Raw genomic sequence first — 14,205 nt, 5'->3', positions numbered from 1 at the left:
ATCCCCCGCCCCCGAATCCGGGACTGAGCCAGGAGCCGCCACCCGCAGTCCCACTCGCGGGAGGCGGGACCCACGCTCCTTCCCTGCGCCCAGCCCGCCCCAAGGCCCCGGGTCCCCGGGAGGGCGCTCTGGGACCACGCGGATCCTCAGCACCCCGGACCCAGCTGCTCGTCCCCTCCAGAACCCGTTACCCGCTGGCCTCGCCCCTTCATCTTCCCCCCCACCCTGCCCGGCCGGCTCCGTTAGCCGCCTCTCGGTCCCGTTATCCGGCCGCCCCGACCCCATTATCCGCCCTTGCGCTGGGCCCGAGCCCCCGCGCGTCCCGGGGCCGCTGCCGCCCCCTCCCTTTCTCGCCGGCCGGAGCTCGGGGGCCGCGGGCTGGGCAGGGCCAGAACCGCCTCCGCGCCGCTTCCCAGGCCCGGACGGCCGCGGGAGGAGGTCCCGCTGTCAGTCAGCGGGGAAGGCCGGGCCGGGCAGCCGAAGGGGGCGGCGCCGAGGATGGGCTCTGGCCGGGAGCTGGGAGGCGGAGGCGGAGGGGGCGGGGGCGGGGGGCGGCTCAGGGCCTTATAAGCGGCGGGGGCAGGGCGGGAGGGAGGCAAGTGTCAGGCCGATGTGCAGCCCGCGAGGGGCCGGGGTCGGGGCCGCCGGGGCCATGCGCGCGGGCTGGGCAGGGGACCCGCGGGGCGCAGAGCGTAGCCGCTTCGGAGCCTGAGCCTCCCGGGGCCGCGGCCCGGGAGCCGCGCGGGGCCGGCCGGCCGGGGGGAGGGGAGCGATGCGGCGCCGGCGGGCCGCGGTGGCCGCGGGTTTCTGCGCCTCCTTCCTGCTGGGCTCGGTCCTCAACGTGCTCTTCGCACCGGGCTCGGAGCCTCCGCGGCCAGGCCAGTCCCCCGGGCCCTCGCCAGACCCGGGCCCGGGCCGTCGCGGGGGCCGCGGGGAGCTGGCCCGGCAGATCCGAGCGCGCTACGAGGAGGTGCAGCGCTATTCCCGCGGGGGCCCCGGTCCCGGGGCCGGCCGGCCGGAGCGGAGGCGCCTGATGGACCTAGCTCCGGGCGGCCCGGGCCTGCAGCGTCCCCGCCCCCCGCGGGCCCGGCCCCTGCCCGACGGCGCTCCGGGCTGGCCCCCGGCTCCTGGCCCGGGCTCCCCCGGCCCGGGATCCTCCGGCCCGGGCCCGCGCCTGGGCTGCGCTGCGCTCCGCAACGTGTCCGGCGCACAGTACGTGGGCTCCGGCTACACCAAGGCCGTGTACCGGGTCCGCCTGCCCGGCGGCGTCGCGGTGGCGCTCAAGGCGGTGGACTTCAGCGGCCACGATCTGGGCAGCTGTGTGCGCGAGTTCGGGGCGCGGAGGGGCTGCTATCGGCTGGCGGCCCACAAGCTGCTCAAGGAGATGGTGCTGCTGGAGCGGCTGCGGCACCCCAACGTGCTGCAGGTACGAGGGGGCGGGTGCAGGGATAAGGGTGCTGGCTGGACGTGCCAGTGCCCGACCACTCGGGCTGGAAGAGAAGCCTTGGCCTTAATAGATAAAGAAGCGGAGCCCTGATGACTGCCCAGGTTAAGCTAGGGGCAGAGCCCGGACCATGGCAGCTTCCCGCTACACCACCCTGCTTGGGTGGGCGTCCCGTTACGGAGAGACTCCCGGGTTTCTCAGCTTCCAAACCGTATCTCTTGAAGACAGGACAGAGGGTCCCCAAACTCGGGGTAGGGGTGGGGGTCCATTCGGGCTTAGGACCCTGCTTCTGGCTGGAGCTGGTGTGTTGAGCACCGGGGAAGGGACCCCAGCCAAAACAATGAACAGAGGTCATCCCTGAGTCAGGGTCCCAACTACAGTGATAGGGTCCCCTTTCTTGATGGAATCTGAACCCCACTTCTCTCAACTTCCAGACAGTGACTTGTCTGGCTTTGAAGTTGGGGTGGAACTGCAATGGGGTTGGGAAGAGCTAGAAAAAGACCAGGCTTGATTCCCAGAGAATATCCCGTACCCCACCCAGAAGCTGCTGAAAGGACTGGAGGGGATTGGATAGTAGGCCAGAAAATGCATGGCCCTTCCCAGAAGAGACCCTGGCCTCAAAGTAGGCTTTGGAAGTATTGAGGAAGCCTCGGGGTCCTAGCTCAATGCTCGGGGGACAGGCTGAGGACCTGAGGGTCTGCATGTCACATTATCTGAGCAAATGTGGCCAAGAGGCTGGAAGATTGAGAAGACCAGATGCCCAGGTTCCTACTAAATGGGACTCTGTCTCTCCCGTTCACTGGGGGACAGAGGGGAAAGATGAGACCCAACCTTGTTCCCTCCAGGCTAGACTAAGAGAGTGGGCCTCTCATAGTCCCAGCACTGCCCTAACACACCCACTTCCTTCTCTCCCCCAGCTCTCCATGGTCCTTGAGTCAGCCCTAGGATTAGATGAACCGTTCCCTTAGCACATGTCTGAGCGGAGTGAGAGGGGAATCCCTGGCTGCTTTTGGCCCGGTGAGCATAGGGTTTGTTCAGACTCCCCAGCTGAGGAATGTTGCCCGCACCTCCACCTCCTAGCGCACTCAAATTAACCTTTCTGCACCCAGCAGAACTGGTCAGAAACCCAGGAATCCCTCCCTCCTTTCCTCAGGAGTGAGATGGACACCGGATCTGGGTGGGCCTGGCAGAATAGGAGAGAGAAGCCGGAGAGCTGTTTATACTACTGCTGGCTCCCAGTCTCCCTGGGCTACTCCAGCCCTGGTCAGACACACGTTGACTGGGTCCTGGGCCCTGAACTGGTTGCAGAAGGTCAGGCAGAGCCAACAGTTATGGGTGGTTATGCTCCAGTGTCAGCCAACTGTTGCACGGCTGACACTGGAGCTACAGGGAGTGAGCAGTTGGTCACGTGGCCCTTCTAACTGGGAGGATCTTGTTCTCTTTGCTTCCCAGGAGCTCCTGGGAACCTTTTGGAAACCTGGGGTGTAGGCCAGATTCTGAGGCAGTGGAGAAGGTCTTGAGTGTGTTAGCAGGATATTAAGTGTTAGTTAATTGACTCAAGACCCCACCCCCCTCCCTTAGGAGGGATTTGAGGTTTGATGCGCTTTCCTGTCTCTTAAGGAACTTCTCCCGCCCTCTCTTACCCCACCCAAACTTCAAGACGAACATCCAGCTAACCACCCTCACGCATATGTCAGGCCCCCAGCCCAATGCTGAAGGTGCCAAAGGAAAAAAAAAATTACAACTGAATAGTTTTCACTCATTCTCTCTCTAGACCGAAACTGGGTTGGCTGTGTTACTCTTACAGGGTCAGAGACTGGGGTTAGTTGCCCTAGGACAGAAGTGTTACAAGATGGAGAGGGTGCCAGGTCCTTTCTGTCAGGGGAGAGGTGAAAAGCTACCATTACGGGGAGGTAGAGGTACCTTAGTGTGAATTTCGGGACTGCCTTGGTATTGGGTCTCCTACATTCGTCCCCCAACCCCCAGGCCAGTATCCCTCTGGCTTCTTCAGCAATGCCACCTCTGCTCCAGGTAAGCCTGCCTGGGGGACTTCCTGCTCAGGAGGCTCCAGTTCTGGTGTGCAGGGAACTAGAAATAATGTTGTTTTAATACATCTTAATCGTTTAAAATTTCAAAACTGTTCGACTGTTTGCTGAACCGGGGAGGAGCCAGAGAGTGTTTCCCGCTCCCCGAGGCCCCCTCCTCCTCTCTGGCAGCCCCAAAGTTGGTGCTGGTTCTAATAGAAAAGGGCCAGGATAGCATGTCCCACTGGGCCCTTCTCAGAGCTTGCTCAGTCCGGGGACTGCCTGGGCGAGATCTCTCCATCCATCTTTGTGACCCCTCCCCAACCCACCTCTCTCTCTTTCTCTCTTTCTCTCTCTCTCTCTCTCTCTCTCTCTCTCTCTCACTCTCACATCCACACACACACACACCACTCCCTCACATGATAGATGCCTCTATAGCCCAGGGTCAAAGGGCACAAGGGTCTTCCCTCCCCTGCATCACTGTCGTTCCCAGGGCCTCAGGCCTCAGATGGGGCCCCAGGCCTACTTGGGCCCTGATTCTGGCCCTGCTAGAGTATATTTCTTCTCCCAAAGGAACAAAAGATTCGACTGAAATGCTCAGCCTCACGCTTCCTGGGGTGGGGGGGGGAGTTAATGGTGTCTTTTTATTTTTTCCTGAGGGGTGTTGATTAATACCTCGTTAACAGCGCATTTAACGACCTCCGGGTGTTTAATAACCTTCAGAAGTTTCCCACAAAGGCTCAGACTCTGGGCAAGAAAATGAGAACCAGGCTCCAGGGCTGCTCCTTTTACCTCACCCCTACCTCTGCCCCACTGGGGTCTGGGGTCTCCCTGGGCTGATATGGGGTGGGGAGGGTAGAGAGAGAGGGAAGAAGGGGGCCCCGGGGATTTCCCCCTGACCTCCCCCAAGCTGCAGCCCTAGTGATCTGACAGCGACACCGAGACATGCCTTCCCTCGTGCCAGCAGGACTGAGGTAGCTGACTCCAGGGACGGGGAGCTGCAAGGGCACTCCTGGGATGGAAGGGAGCATATAAGGACCTGGAGTGGAGCTGGGAAGGGTGTGAAGGGTGACGGTGTGCAGGGACATCTAGCCCAGGGGCTTGACTCCCCCACCGCCTCACCTCACCGGCACCCCCCATCGTGCAGCCCTCCCCTCTTCCCACTCTGGCCCAGACAACTCAGCCTTTGTGTTCCTCCTCCCTACAGGGTGCTGGTTGTTTTGAGCACCGGCTGATCCTTAGCTGATATGCAGCATGGTGAGAGAGACTGGGAGAAGCAGAGATCTCTGTGGATGCTGGTTGAGGTGTCAGTGACAGAGTCAGGCTGTGCTTCCCAGAAGCCCCTGGCCAGCTGAGCTGTATGGAGCCCCTCCCCCAGATCACATGGAGCGGGCCGGCCCTTGTGACCCTGCCCTCAAAGAACTGACCTTCCCCAGGAACCACTCTTACTACTCCCCCAGTTGATATGAGTGACCCCACCCCACCCCGCCCTGCCCACCAGCTATGCAGAGACCGCCCAATGATATGCCCCTTGGATACTTTTTGTTCTGATCGACACTTGTTACCAATCCCAAGGGAGATTGCTTTTCCTCCAGAAAGACCAGAGCAGAGGAAAAATGAAGGTGCCAGAAAGTGAAAATGATGAAGCAAAGACAAGGATTAGAGCAGGGGAGGAGGTATAACATCCATTTGTTGGCTGGGCGATTAGCAAATGGTACTCATGGAAAGAACAAGGCTGTGGAATCAGAGTAACATAAATTTGAATCCTAGCTCCTGCAATTCTTAGCTGTGTGGCCTTGGGGAGGTAACTTAACCTCTCTGAGTTGGTTTCCTTACATGTGAATCGGAGACACTAATAGTACCTACTATGCCCTTTTAAGGTTATTCTAAGAATTGAGTTCTGCTTGTAAAACATTTAGCACAGTGCCTGGCACATGGTTAACACAAGGTGGCCAGACCTGCCCATTTACCTGAGTGGCCAGAGGTAAGGGGCTGATGGAATCAGTAGGAACTCTGGCTGCTGGGACAGAGGGCAGGCTTCCCAGGCAACGTTGCTATTCTCTTCTGGCCCAAGCTGAAGCAGAGACCTAGGGATGGGAGGGTGGGGGGCATGTGAAAACCCAGCCCTTCCTTGTCCCCACCCCCATCCTGTGACCTCATGACCCGCCTGGGCCTCTTCCAGCTCTATGGCTACTGCTACCAGGACAGCGAGGACATCCCGGACACCCTGACCACCATCACGGAGCTGGGCGCCCCTGTGGAAATGATCCAGCTGCTGCAGACTTCCTGGGAGGATCGCTTCCGAGTGAGCAGGGAAGAGGGCCAGGGCCCCGGGCTCCTTGCTGGGATGGTTCTCCCTTAGAAGGCCAGCCCTCCAGAGCAGCTTCAACTCCTCCTCAGTTGAGGGAGAGGGAGGGAAGGATGGAGCAAAGCTGACTCGGCCATCGGCCAAAAGGTTAAAAAAAGAAACGAGGCAAAGAGGATCCTGAGGTTTTTGTGCTCCTGCCGCCCTGACACACACACTCAGGCATACTCTCAGCCTGGCTGCAGGAGGGCCAGTGTCCTAGGACTAGAAAAGAGCTTAAGGTCATCTTGACCCTCCCTCTATTTGCATACACTGCACAGAAAGCACACCGAAGTTGCAGCTTCAGGGAGAATATGCACTATGCCCAGACTGCCCATTTCCCGCTTATTCCATGTTACCCTCAGGGTCAGGCCCACCGGGAGTAACAGAAAATCGCTGGCTTGCTCAGTAAGGCCCCAGGCCTCAGTCCTTAGTGAGCTCCAGAGCCTTGAAGAAAAAGGCAAACCCCCAAGCTCAGTCCAGAGCACCAAAGCGGGGAGCCCCCAGGCGCCCTCCCAGGAGAGAAGCCGTGAGCAGCCTGGTGTTTGCCCCTCAGATCTGCCTGAGCCTGGGCCGCCTCCTCCACCACCTGGCCCACTCCCCGCTGGGCTCGGTCACTCTGCTGGACTTCCGCCCCCGACAGTTCGTGCTGGTGGATGGGGAACTGAAGGTGACGGATCTGGATGACGCCCGCGTGGAGGAGACACCGTGCACAGACAGTGCTGACTGCACACTCGAGTTCCCAGCCAGGAATTTCACCCTGCCCTGCTCAGCCCAGGGCTGGTGCGAGGCCATGAATGAGAAACGCAACCTCTACAATGCCTACAGGTGACCTCCATCTCCACTCAGGAAGGCCAGCGGCGAGGGAGCGGGAGCCCGGGGTGGGGGTGGGGGCTCGCAGGAAAGGAGCCAGCATGGGGTCCAGGAGGCCAGCCAGGCTGGGAGACGCAGCCGTGACCAGCGGAGTAGCAGGGGCGGGGGAAGGCCTCCACCCCTTCAAGAAGGGAACATTCAGGCTCCTGACCATGAGGCTAAAAATAGTCAGCCCCAAGGAGAATCTGGGTTGGGGGTGGCAGCTGGAGGCTTCTTAAAATAGTGTCAGACTCAGAGCCTAGGGCTGGTGGGACAGGCCCTGCCCCTTCCTCCCCTGGCCCTTCACCTCTGGAAGCTCCTCATAGGGCCAAGCCATGGGGCTGCTCTGACACGGGTCAGCCGGGCGATAATGCGGGGCTGAGGGGTGGGAAGGTCCCTGGGACGGGTGGGGAAAACAGACCTCAGATTTCAGTTTGGTATGAAGTTATCTGTGGCCTTAGCATGTGCCCAGACCCCGACCCTGAGTCTGAAGACTCTTTGGCACACTTCTGGGGGTATAGGCCCAGTTGGTTAGCCTGACAGGGCAGGCTCCCTGGCCAGATTGGGGTTCTGTCCCAAGTTGGGATAGAAGAAGGATATGTCCCCAAAGGCTGAAGCACTAAGCCCCTGATTTCTCTCTGCCCCAGGTTTTTCTTCACATACCTCCTGCCCCATAGTGCCCCACCCTCACTACGGCCTCTCTTGGACAGCATTGTCAACGCCACAGGTAAGCTCTCCAGTGCCCACCTGCCTCCCGTCACCCTCTCCCACCCCCAGCAAGCATGGGCATAAGAATGACCCAGGGCAGCCCATGGTCCAGAAACATCATTTCCCAAAGTGGCATTCTGTGGCAAACTCAGTGCCCAGTCCTCCAGTCATCGGGGCCCAGGCTCCAGAGGGAGGGGAAAAGGCAGCTGGCTGCCTACCTCAGGGAGAAGTAGGAGCCCAGGTACCCTCTTACAGCACCGTGCACTCTGCAGGAGAGCTCACCTGGGGGGTGGATGAGACCCTGGCCCAGCTGGAGAAGGTGCTGCACCTGTACCGGAGCGGGCAGTATCTGCAGAACTCCACGGAGGGCGGCAGAGCCGGTGAGTGGCCCCGGCGAGGATCCAGGGGCTGGGGAGGTGGGGAACAGGTGCGAGGGTGGGTGATTCCCCTAATCGGGGAAGTGGCTCATCCTCCCTCTGAGACTCACATGGAGTGTTGCAGAGACCGCTGTTTACCTTTCACTTCGACTGAGCTACAACAACTATAATTGTGCCTTGAACTGGGGGGTGGGCGCTGACACCCCTTCTCTGGGTGGCTGCAAACCCCACTGTGTACTGACTGCGTGACTATGAGCAAGTTAACTTACACCTTGAGCCTCACTTTCCTCATCAGTGAATTGGGTTCAGTATTACCTGCCTAAGAATTCTTATGGGGATTAAATGGCAGGTGAAATGTGACAGCAGTTAACTCGTTTCCTGTTACACAGCTTGAACACAATATATGTTTGCTACTCTTTCCTTCCTCGCCCTTCTGGGGCTGGGAGGGTGGCTGGAGGTGGAGAAGGGGCTCCACACTGAAACCAGTTAAGAAGCTCCAGGGCAGAGAGAGAATTCTAGCCACGGCCTGTGGGCTGTGATCTCTCCTGCTGAGGCCCTGGGGTTTAGCATGGTTGGCAGGGGGGCGAGGGATGGGCAGCCTCTGTATTCAAGGAGCTCTGGCCAGTCTTAAGGGTGGGGGAGCCCTCGTTAGCCCTGTAAATAAAGTTTAACGAGGTGAACAATGGCTGGCTGTGTCCCTGAGGACGCTGTTTATGGGGCTATAAATCACAGCCAGCCCTGGACTTTGGTCTAGTCCCTGGTAGAAGACGGAGGCAGGAGGGTGGGGTGGCCGGAGGCCCAGGGCTTCTGCATTATCAATCCAGAGCTGGGGCTCCCCAGGCAGCGGGAAAGACTCGTGGGAACAGGAGGCCTGCGGCTAGGCAGCTTCTGGATTGAGGAGATTTCAGAGGCTTCTGTGGGGCTCTTTCTGTGAAATGGGGAGATTTCACATTCTTCCTCCAGCCTCTGCCCCAAATACTCAAGGTGTGGATTCCCAAATGGTCATTTTTTGTGTTTTACATTCATTTGCACGCCTCTGAACTTCAAAAACTCCATGACTGACCCCCTGTCTGAGGAACTGGCCTAGCCTCTCTCCCCAAGGCCAGGAGGAAATGGGACCAAAGGGCAGCTCTAAACTCTTTGCCACTCAAAGTGTGGTCTGCCAACCAGCAGCACCAGAAGCTGGTTGGCAATGCCAGTTCCCAAGCCCCACCCCAGACCTTCTGAATCAGAATCTGCATTTTAACAAGATTCCCTGGAGAGTCACATGCACACTGAAGTTTGAGAAGCCCGGCTTTAAATGTCTAAAATGTTCTGAGCTCAGTGACCTTCCTGGTCAGCCGATGGCTCTGTGTGTGCACTTATCCCATGCCTGTGCCCGCCGTCACGTGTAGCCTGAACGAGTTGTGTGCCCTTATATATGGGAGACGTGTGTCTCCCAAAAAGTAAACCTGAGCTTTGCCTTTCCTGTGTGGTCATCCCAGTTTCACAGTGGTAGCTGCTTTCATCTCCATGCTAGGAGGACTGGGCTGGATTTCAGCCCTCACCTAGGAAATGTGGCTCACAGCCCTTAAAAGAAAGCGACCCCAGCCCTTACCCCTGGGCACAGAGAGTTCTCATCTGAGCTCCATCCCCAACCCACAGAGTACCAGCACCTCCCAGGCAGTACCATCCCCCAGGAAGACTACCGCTGCTGGCCATCCTACCACCACGGAAGCTGCCTGCTTTCAGTGTTCAACCTGGCCGAGGCTGTGGACATCTGTGAGAGCCATGCCCAGTGCCAGGCCTTTGTGGTCACCAACCAGACCACTTGGACAGGTGAGCCAGTGGGAAAGGACATCCTGAGGGAGGTGACTGGACTCCCCGGAAGAGATTGACAGGTAGCGGTCCCCCATCAGAAGCCAGCGATGGTGAGAAGACAAGTGTCCTCAGGGCAGTTGCGTTATGAGGAGAGTGGCCCTGCATCCAGGGAGCGAATCATCCAGTCCTGTTACCTCTTACCTCTGCCCCCAGGTCGGCAACTAGTCTTTTTCAAGACAGGATGGAGCCACGTGGTCCCTGATCCCAGCAAGACCACATATGTGAGGGCCTCTGGCTGACCTGTCTGTGGGCTCAGCTGACCATCCCTGCCAGCTGGGCTTGCCTGTGACTTGCACTGGCAGCACTGCATGTCACCTGGGCACCCCTGCAGACAAGGCTGACATCCCCGACAGACCGAGGTGACCAGGACAACGTGCAATAATGCCACATGTTAAAATGTGAGTTTACCAGTCTAGGTCTGGGACTGCTGGCTCCAGGGCAGGAATCACGGAGGGCTGACTGCCCCTCTCACCCTCTGGGCTGCCAGCGAGGCTCAGCTCAGGACGGTCTCGCCACTGGGGGCTCTGCCCCTCACTGGGACAGTTCTGTGGGCAGCCCCATCACTGTGTTCGTAGCGTGAGAATGTAGCCAGAGACCCTGCTGCCGTTGCTGCTGCCTGTGCCATGGCCCGGCGGGGGCCGCGTGGGGACAGTCAGTCACAGAGTGTTCTCTTAGCCAAGCTCCAGACTGGAGACTTGAAGGGATGCTCCGAGAGATGGGTGATTCTGTACCTGGGGAGGCCGCCTCTGGGCCCGACAGGGGCGCTGACCGGCCAGCCCAGGAGCAGGGGCACAGGAGCACGCGAGGTATGAGCCAGGTCATGGGGTTGAGGGGCAGGTAGCAGTTTGAGCCAGGACCTGGGGCAGGGGTGGGGCCGGGGCCTTTCTGCCTCATTTGCTTTCAGTGAAAGCCGCAAAGCAGCCAAAAGCAGCCTCTCCCTGCTCCTGGAGTTTGTATATCCAGAAGCTTTTGTACTTCTTGTTCATTAAAATGTTTATTTTTTTAAGAAAAAAAAAATCAATTAATAAAAGGACATTTCATGGCAAGGGCTCTTCTCAAGCCGCATTTTCCTGGGCTGCCTTTCTCGTCTTCAGTTTTGTCTTTGGTGTCTGTTTGGGGGCGGGGGCAGCGTGTGATGAAGGAGTGAAGTCTCCATGCAAACACTGAGGCTGACACAGTGTGTGTTCAGGCCCTGCTCCCATGGTTCCCGTCTGCATCCTTGGCCCTCCACATCCATGTCCTAACAAAAGACAGGAGGGACTAACAAGGTTAAAATTTTAACACACACTCGCTTCTTCTATACAAAGCCTTTACCCAGAGGACTCATGTCCTAACGGTGGGATGTCAGCCACTCCAGGGTGCTCTGGGCAGCCTCCACTCAGGTCAGCTTTGCCTCTGTGCAGGGTTGGGCCTGGCCATCATCACCACTGCCCACCACGTGGTAATGCACACTTGCCTTTCTCAGAGCCTTTCTTTTTTTTTTTTGCGGTACGCGGGCCTCTCACTGCTGTGGCCTCTCCCGTTGCGGAGCACAGGCACAGGCTCACGGGCCCAGCCACTCTGCGGCATGTGGGATCTTCCTGGACCGGGGCGCAAACCCGTGTCCCCTGCATCAGCAGGCGGACTCAACCACTGCGCCACCAGGGAAGCCCTCAGAGTCTTTCTTTGAGCAAGAAATAAATATATGGAAAGTGGGGAGACAGAAAAGTCAATGGAAAGCCCGGTCCCCTCTTCCTGGGTTTTGGGAGGGAGGGTCTAACAGGGAAAGGCCCGAGTATATGGAAGCCCAAAGTGAAAGAGTTCAAGATCACAGTGAGGCCAGAGAGAGCCCCAGTGTGGATGCAAGTCTTCTAACTTGAAATCCCACATCTTCTCCCCTGTACACCATTCTACTTCTAGAATATTCTCAACGTGCACAAGCCTTTGAGGGCTTAAAAAAGAATAACCAAAGTTCAACTCAGAACCCAGTGTTTTCTCAGCAGATGCAGTCGGTGAAATTTCTCATGCACAGGACGTCCCCGTAGTTCTGAGTGGTTGAAGAGCCGATGTTAGCTCTGGAGTCCTCATCGTGGATGCCCGCTCAGACCCTCAGGGTTGCACCTTACCACCACCATGCCCAGCCCACGCACCCTACATCTTGCCTCTGGTTACCTGGGCTTGCTGATCGTGGAGGGCGGGGAGGGTCAGAGCCTCCACAGAACCTCACACCACGATTCAACCGAGCCATGTCCTGCCCATGCTCGCCACTCTCAGTCCCACCCCTCCCAGGAGGAACTCGGCTTCCATCAGCCTCCAGAGCTCTTTCCTCAGCTGAATTCACACGTTACCGCACGGGTAGCCTACCCCTTGCTAGCCAGTGTTAAGAGTTTACAGTGCCCTCTGTTGTTCAACTGCCCACCAGTATGTGGAGCTCTGAGGACAGGAGAACCACGTCACCATGCTGGACCCAAGGGGGTTCCACAGGGCTGGGGCAGGAAGGTCTGCAGGGTCTGTGCTATCCAGAGGGGAACAAAGACCCTGGTGACAGTCAGCAGAGAGACCCGCAGGCTCAGGAACTGTGTGACTCAGTGAGGAAAGCGAAGGCTGAAGATGAACCAGCCACTGCCTCTGGGCTTCCAGATGAGAGGTTCACTGGCCCGTGGAGAGGCGCAGGCTGTGACCTCGGCAAGGTGTGGTTATCGCTCCAGTTTTACAGACCTGAAAACCGAAGCCCAGGTCACAGCTGCAAAGGGATTTAATGAGCATTCAAACCCAGCCCTAACTTCCAAGCCTGTTCTGGAGGGAGAATTGCTGTAAGAGGAATCGAAGTCAGAGTCAGGGAGCCCATACTCTGAGTGTGTGCCAAACTCAAATGGAGGTCCAAAGTGCATAAAACCTTCTTGGAAAGACTCACCCACAGGTAGCTAAAGGGGTGGTAAACAGCTGCTTCCTCAGTGGAGTGAGCCTTGCCTCCAAACCTATATCAGGGGGGCAAAAATGGCCAGGCTCAGTCCTGCAAAGTAGAAAGGGGCATTTGCAGCTGGGGGTGGAGAAGTGGTGGAGTGCCCTGAAAGGAAGGGGGTAGAGAGTGAAAGCCGGAGGCACAGTCATCCTCCCCCTAGATGGCCCTTTCCACATAGCCACCTGTGTCCCTGGAAAACGTTCAGCTCCTGGGAACATCTTGTTCCCTTCCTGAGGAAGCCGGACCCATCCCTGCCAACCCCAAAGTCTACGTTCTTTCCACTCCACTGCACAGTGACACCAAGATCTAGTGCATGGAAGAAATGCATTCGCCCAACGGAAGCCTCAGGTGATAGGACCAGAGGAGGGAGGTAGGCCCTTTCCAGGGCTGGAGGAGTAGGAAGCAACACGAAAGGGCCCATGTTGCCACTGGTCCCCCATGAGGTTCTGGAGGAATTCTGGCCAGTCTTTCTCTTTGCTCACTGTGTGATCTGGGCCGTGACGACTCCCTGAGCCTCCATCTCCTAACCTGCAAATTTCAGATTTATGATACCTGCTTCACAGGAGTGTCATGGGAATTGAACGAAATTACATACATAAAAGTCTTAGCCAGGGCTTCCCTGGTGGCGCAGTGGTTGAGAGTCCACCTGCCAATGCAGGGGACACGGGTTCGTGCCCCGGTCCGGGAAGATCCCACATGCCGCGGAGCGGCTGGGCCCGTGAGCCATGGCCGCTGAGCCTGCGCGTCCGGAGCCTGTGCTCCGCAACGGGACAGGCCACAGCAGTGAGAGGCCCGCGTACTGCAAAAAAAAAAAGTCTTAGCCAGGGTCAGCAAACAGTACTTAGGAAATGCTGATACTGTCATTGTTATTGTTATGAGTGAGCTGAGCCCTCCACAATCATCCAAGGCCTGGCCTACAAGAGTATCCAGGTCAGCTGGGGAGGACCCAGGCACAGCCAGACTGTCCTCCGACACTCCACCTCCAGCACCCACACCAGGGAGAACGGCCGTTGCCTGGAGGAGATGGAACCCGGCTCTCTCTCCGGGTCGGTGCCCTGGGAGTTGAGTGTGGCAGATTGAGTGTGGAAGAGGATTAACATGAAAGGATTAACATGAAAGCAGAAAACGGGATTAGGAGGCTTCAAGATAATGTGCCCACCCACCCCCATCCATGACAACAAGCTTCTTACTTTCACTCTGTGGCTTCTGGAGCTGGCAGCCTGTGAGGCTTGGTTGCCCCCTGCTCCCAGGGGAAGAGCCAGGAAGAGGCTTGGTGGGCTCAGAACATGAGATTTTTAATCGGCTAGGAAGGGGGCCGGCTGCCTTTATGTGCGCTTTCTCGTCTAATCCTCATGGCAGCTCTGTGAGACGGGGGATGGTCCAGAGAGGTGAGGAGGTGGGATTCAAGCCTAGGTGATCGCCCCTGGAAGCCTGTGATCCTTCCCCTCTACCCACTGTCTCGCCCAGGAGCATAGCGCCCCCTGAACCCACAAGATCAATGATCCGCCCAGACCTGCCTCTTCCCTTGGGAAGGATTCCCAGACTCACACTCTGCCTTTGATGGGAGACCCAGAGGGCAATTTAAGGAGACCAGGTCCACTTCTCTGGCCTCATCCCATAAGGGTGAGGATGTCCCCAAAGAGCCCGACCTACTT

At 58.1% G+C, this 14,205-nt stretch overlaps 1 protein-coding gene across 1 annotated transcript; it reads left to right on the top strand.

The window, feature by feature from the left end:
* Positions 1-593: 593 nt before the first annotated feature.
* Positions 594-10,664, top strand: PKDCC (protein kinase domain containing, cytoplasmic). Its single transcript, XM_029232674.1, has 7 exons — positions 594-1,426; positions 5,651-5,773; positions 6,369-6,640; positions 7,312-7,391; positions 7,645-7,752; positions 9,394-9,567; positions 9,763-10,664. Exons 1-7 carry the CDS (start codon positions 773-775, stop codon positions 9,846-9,848), a joined length of 1,497 nt encoding a protein of 498 aa, XP_029088507.1. The 5' UTR covers positions 594-772; the 3' UTR covers positions 9,849-10,664.
* Positions 10,665-14,205: the final 3,541 nt, after the last annotated feature.

This window comes from Monodon monoceros, unplaced genomic scaffold, assembly GCF_005190385.1.
Source record: "Monodon monoceros isolate NGI ecotype Baffin Bay Population unplaced genomic scaffold, NGI_Narwhal_1 Super_Scaffold_19, whole genome shotgun sequence".
Taxonomy (NCBI): Eukaryota; Metazoa; Chordata; class Mammalia; order Artiodactyla; family Monodontidae; genus Monodon; species Monodon monoceros.
The sequence above is the reverse complement of the archived record's forward strand: the minus strand, read 5'-3'. Positions and strand labels throughout refer to the sequence as shown.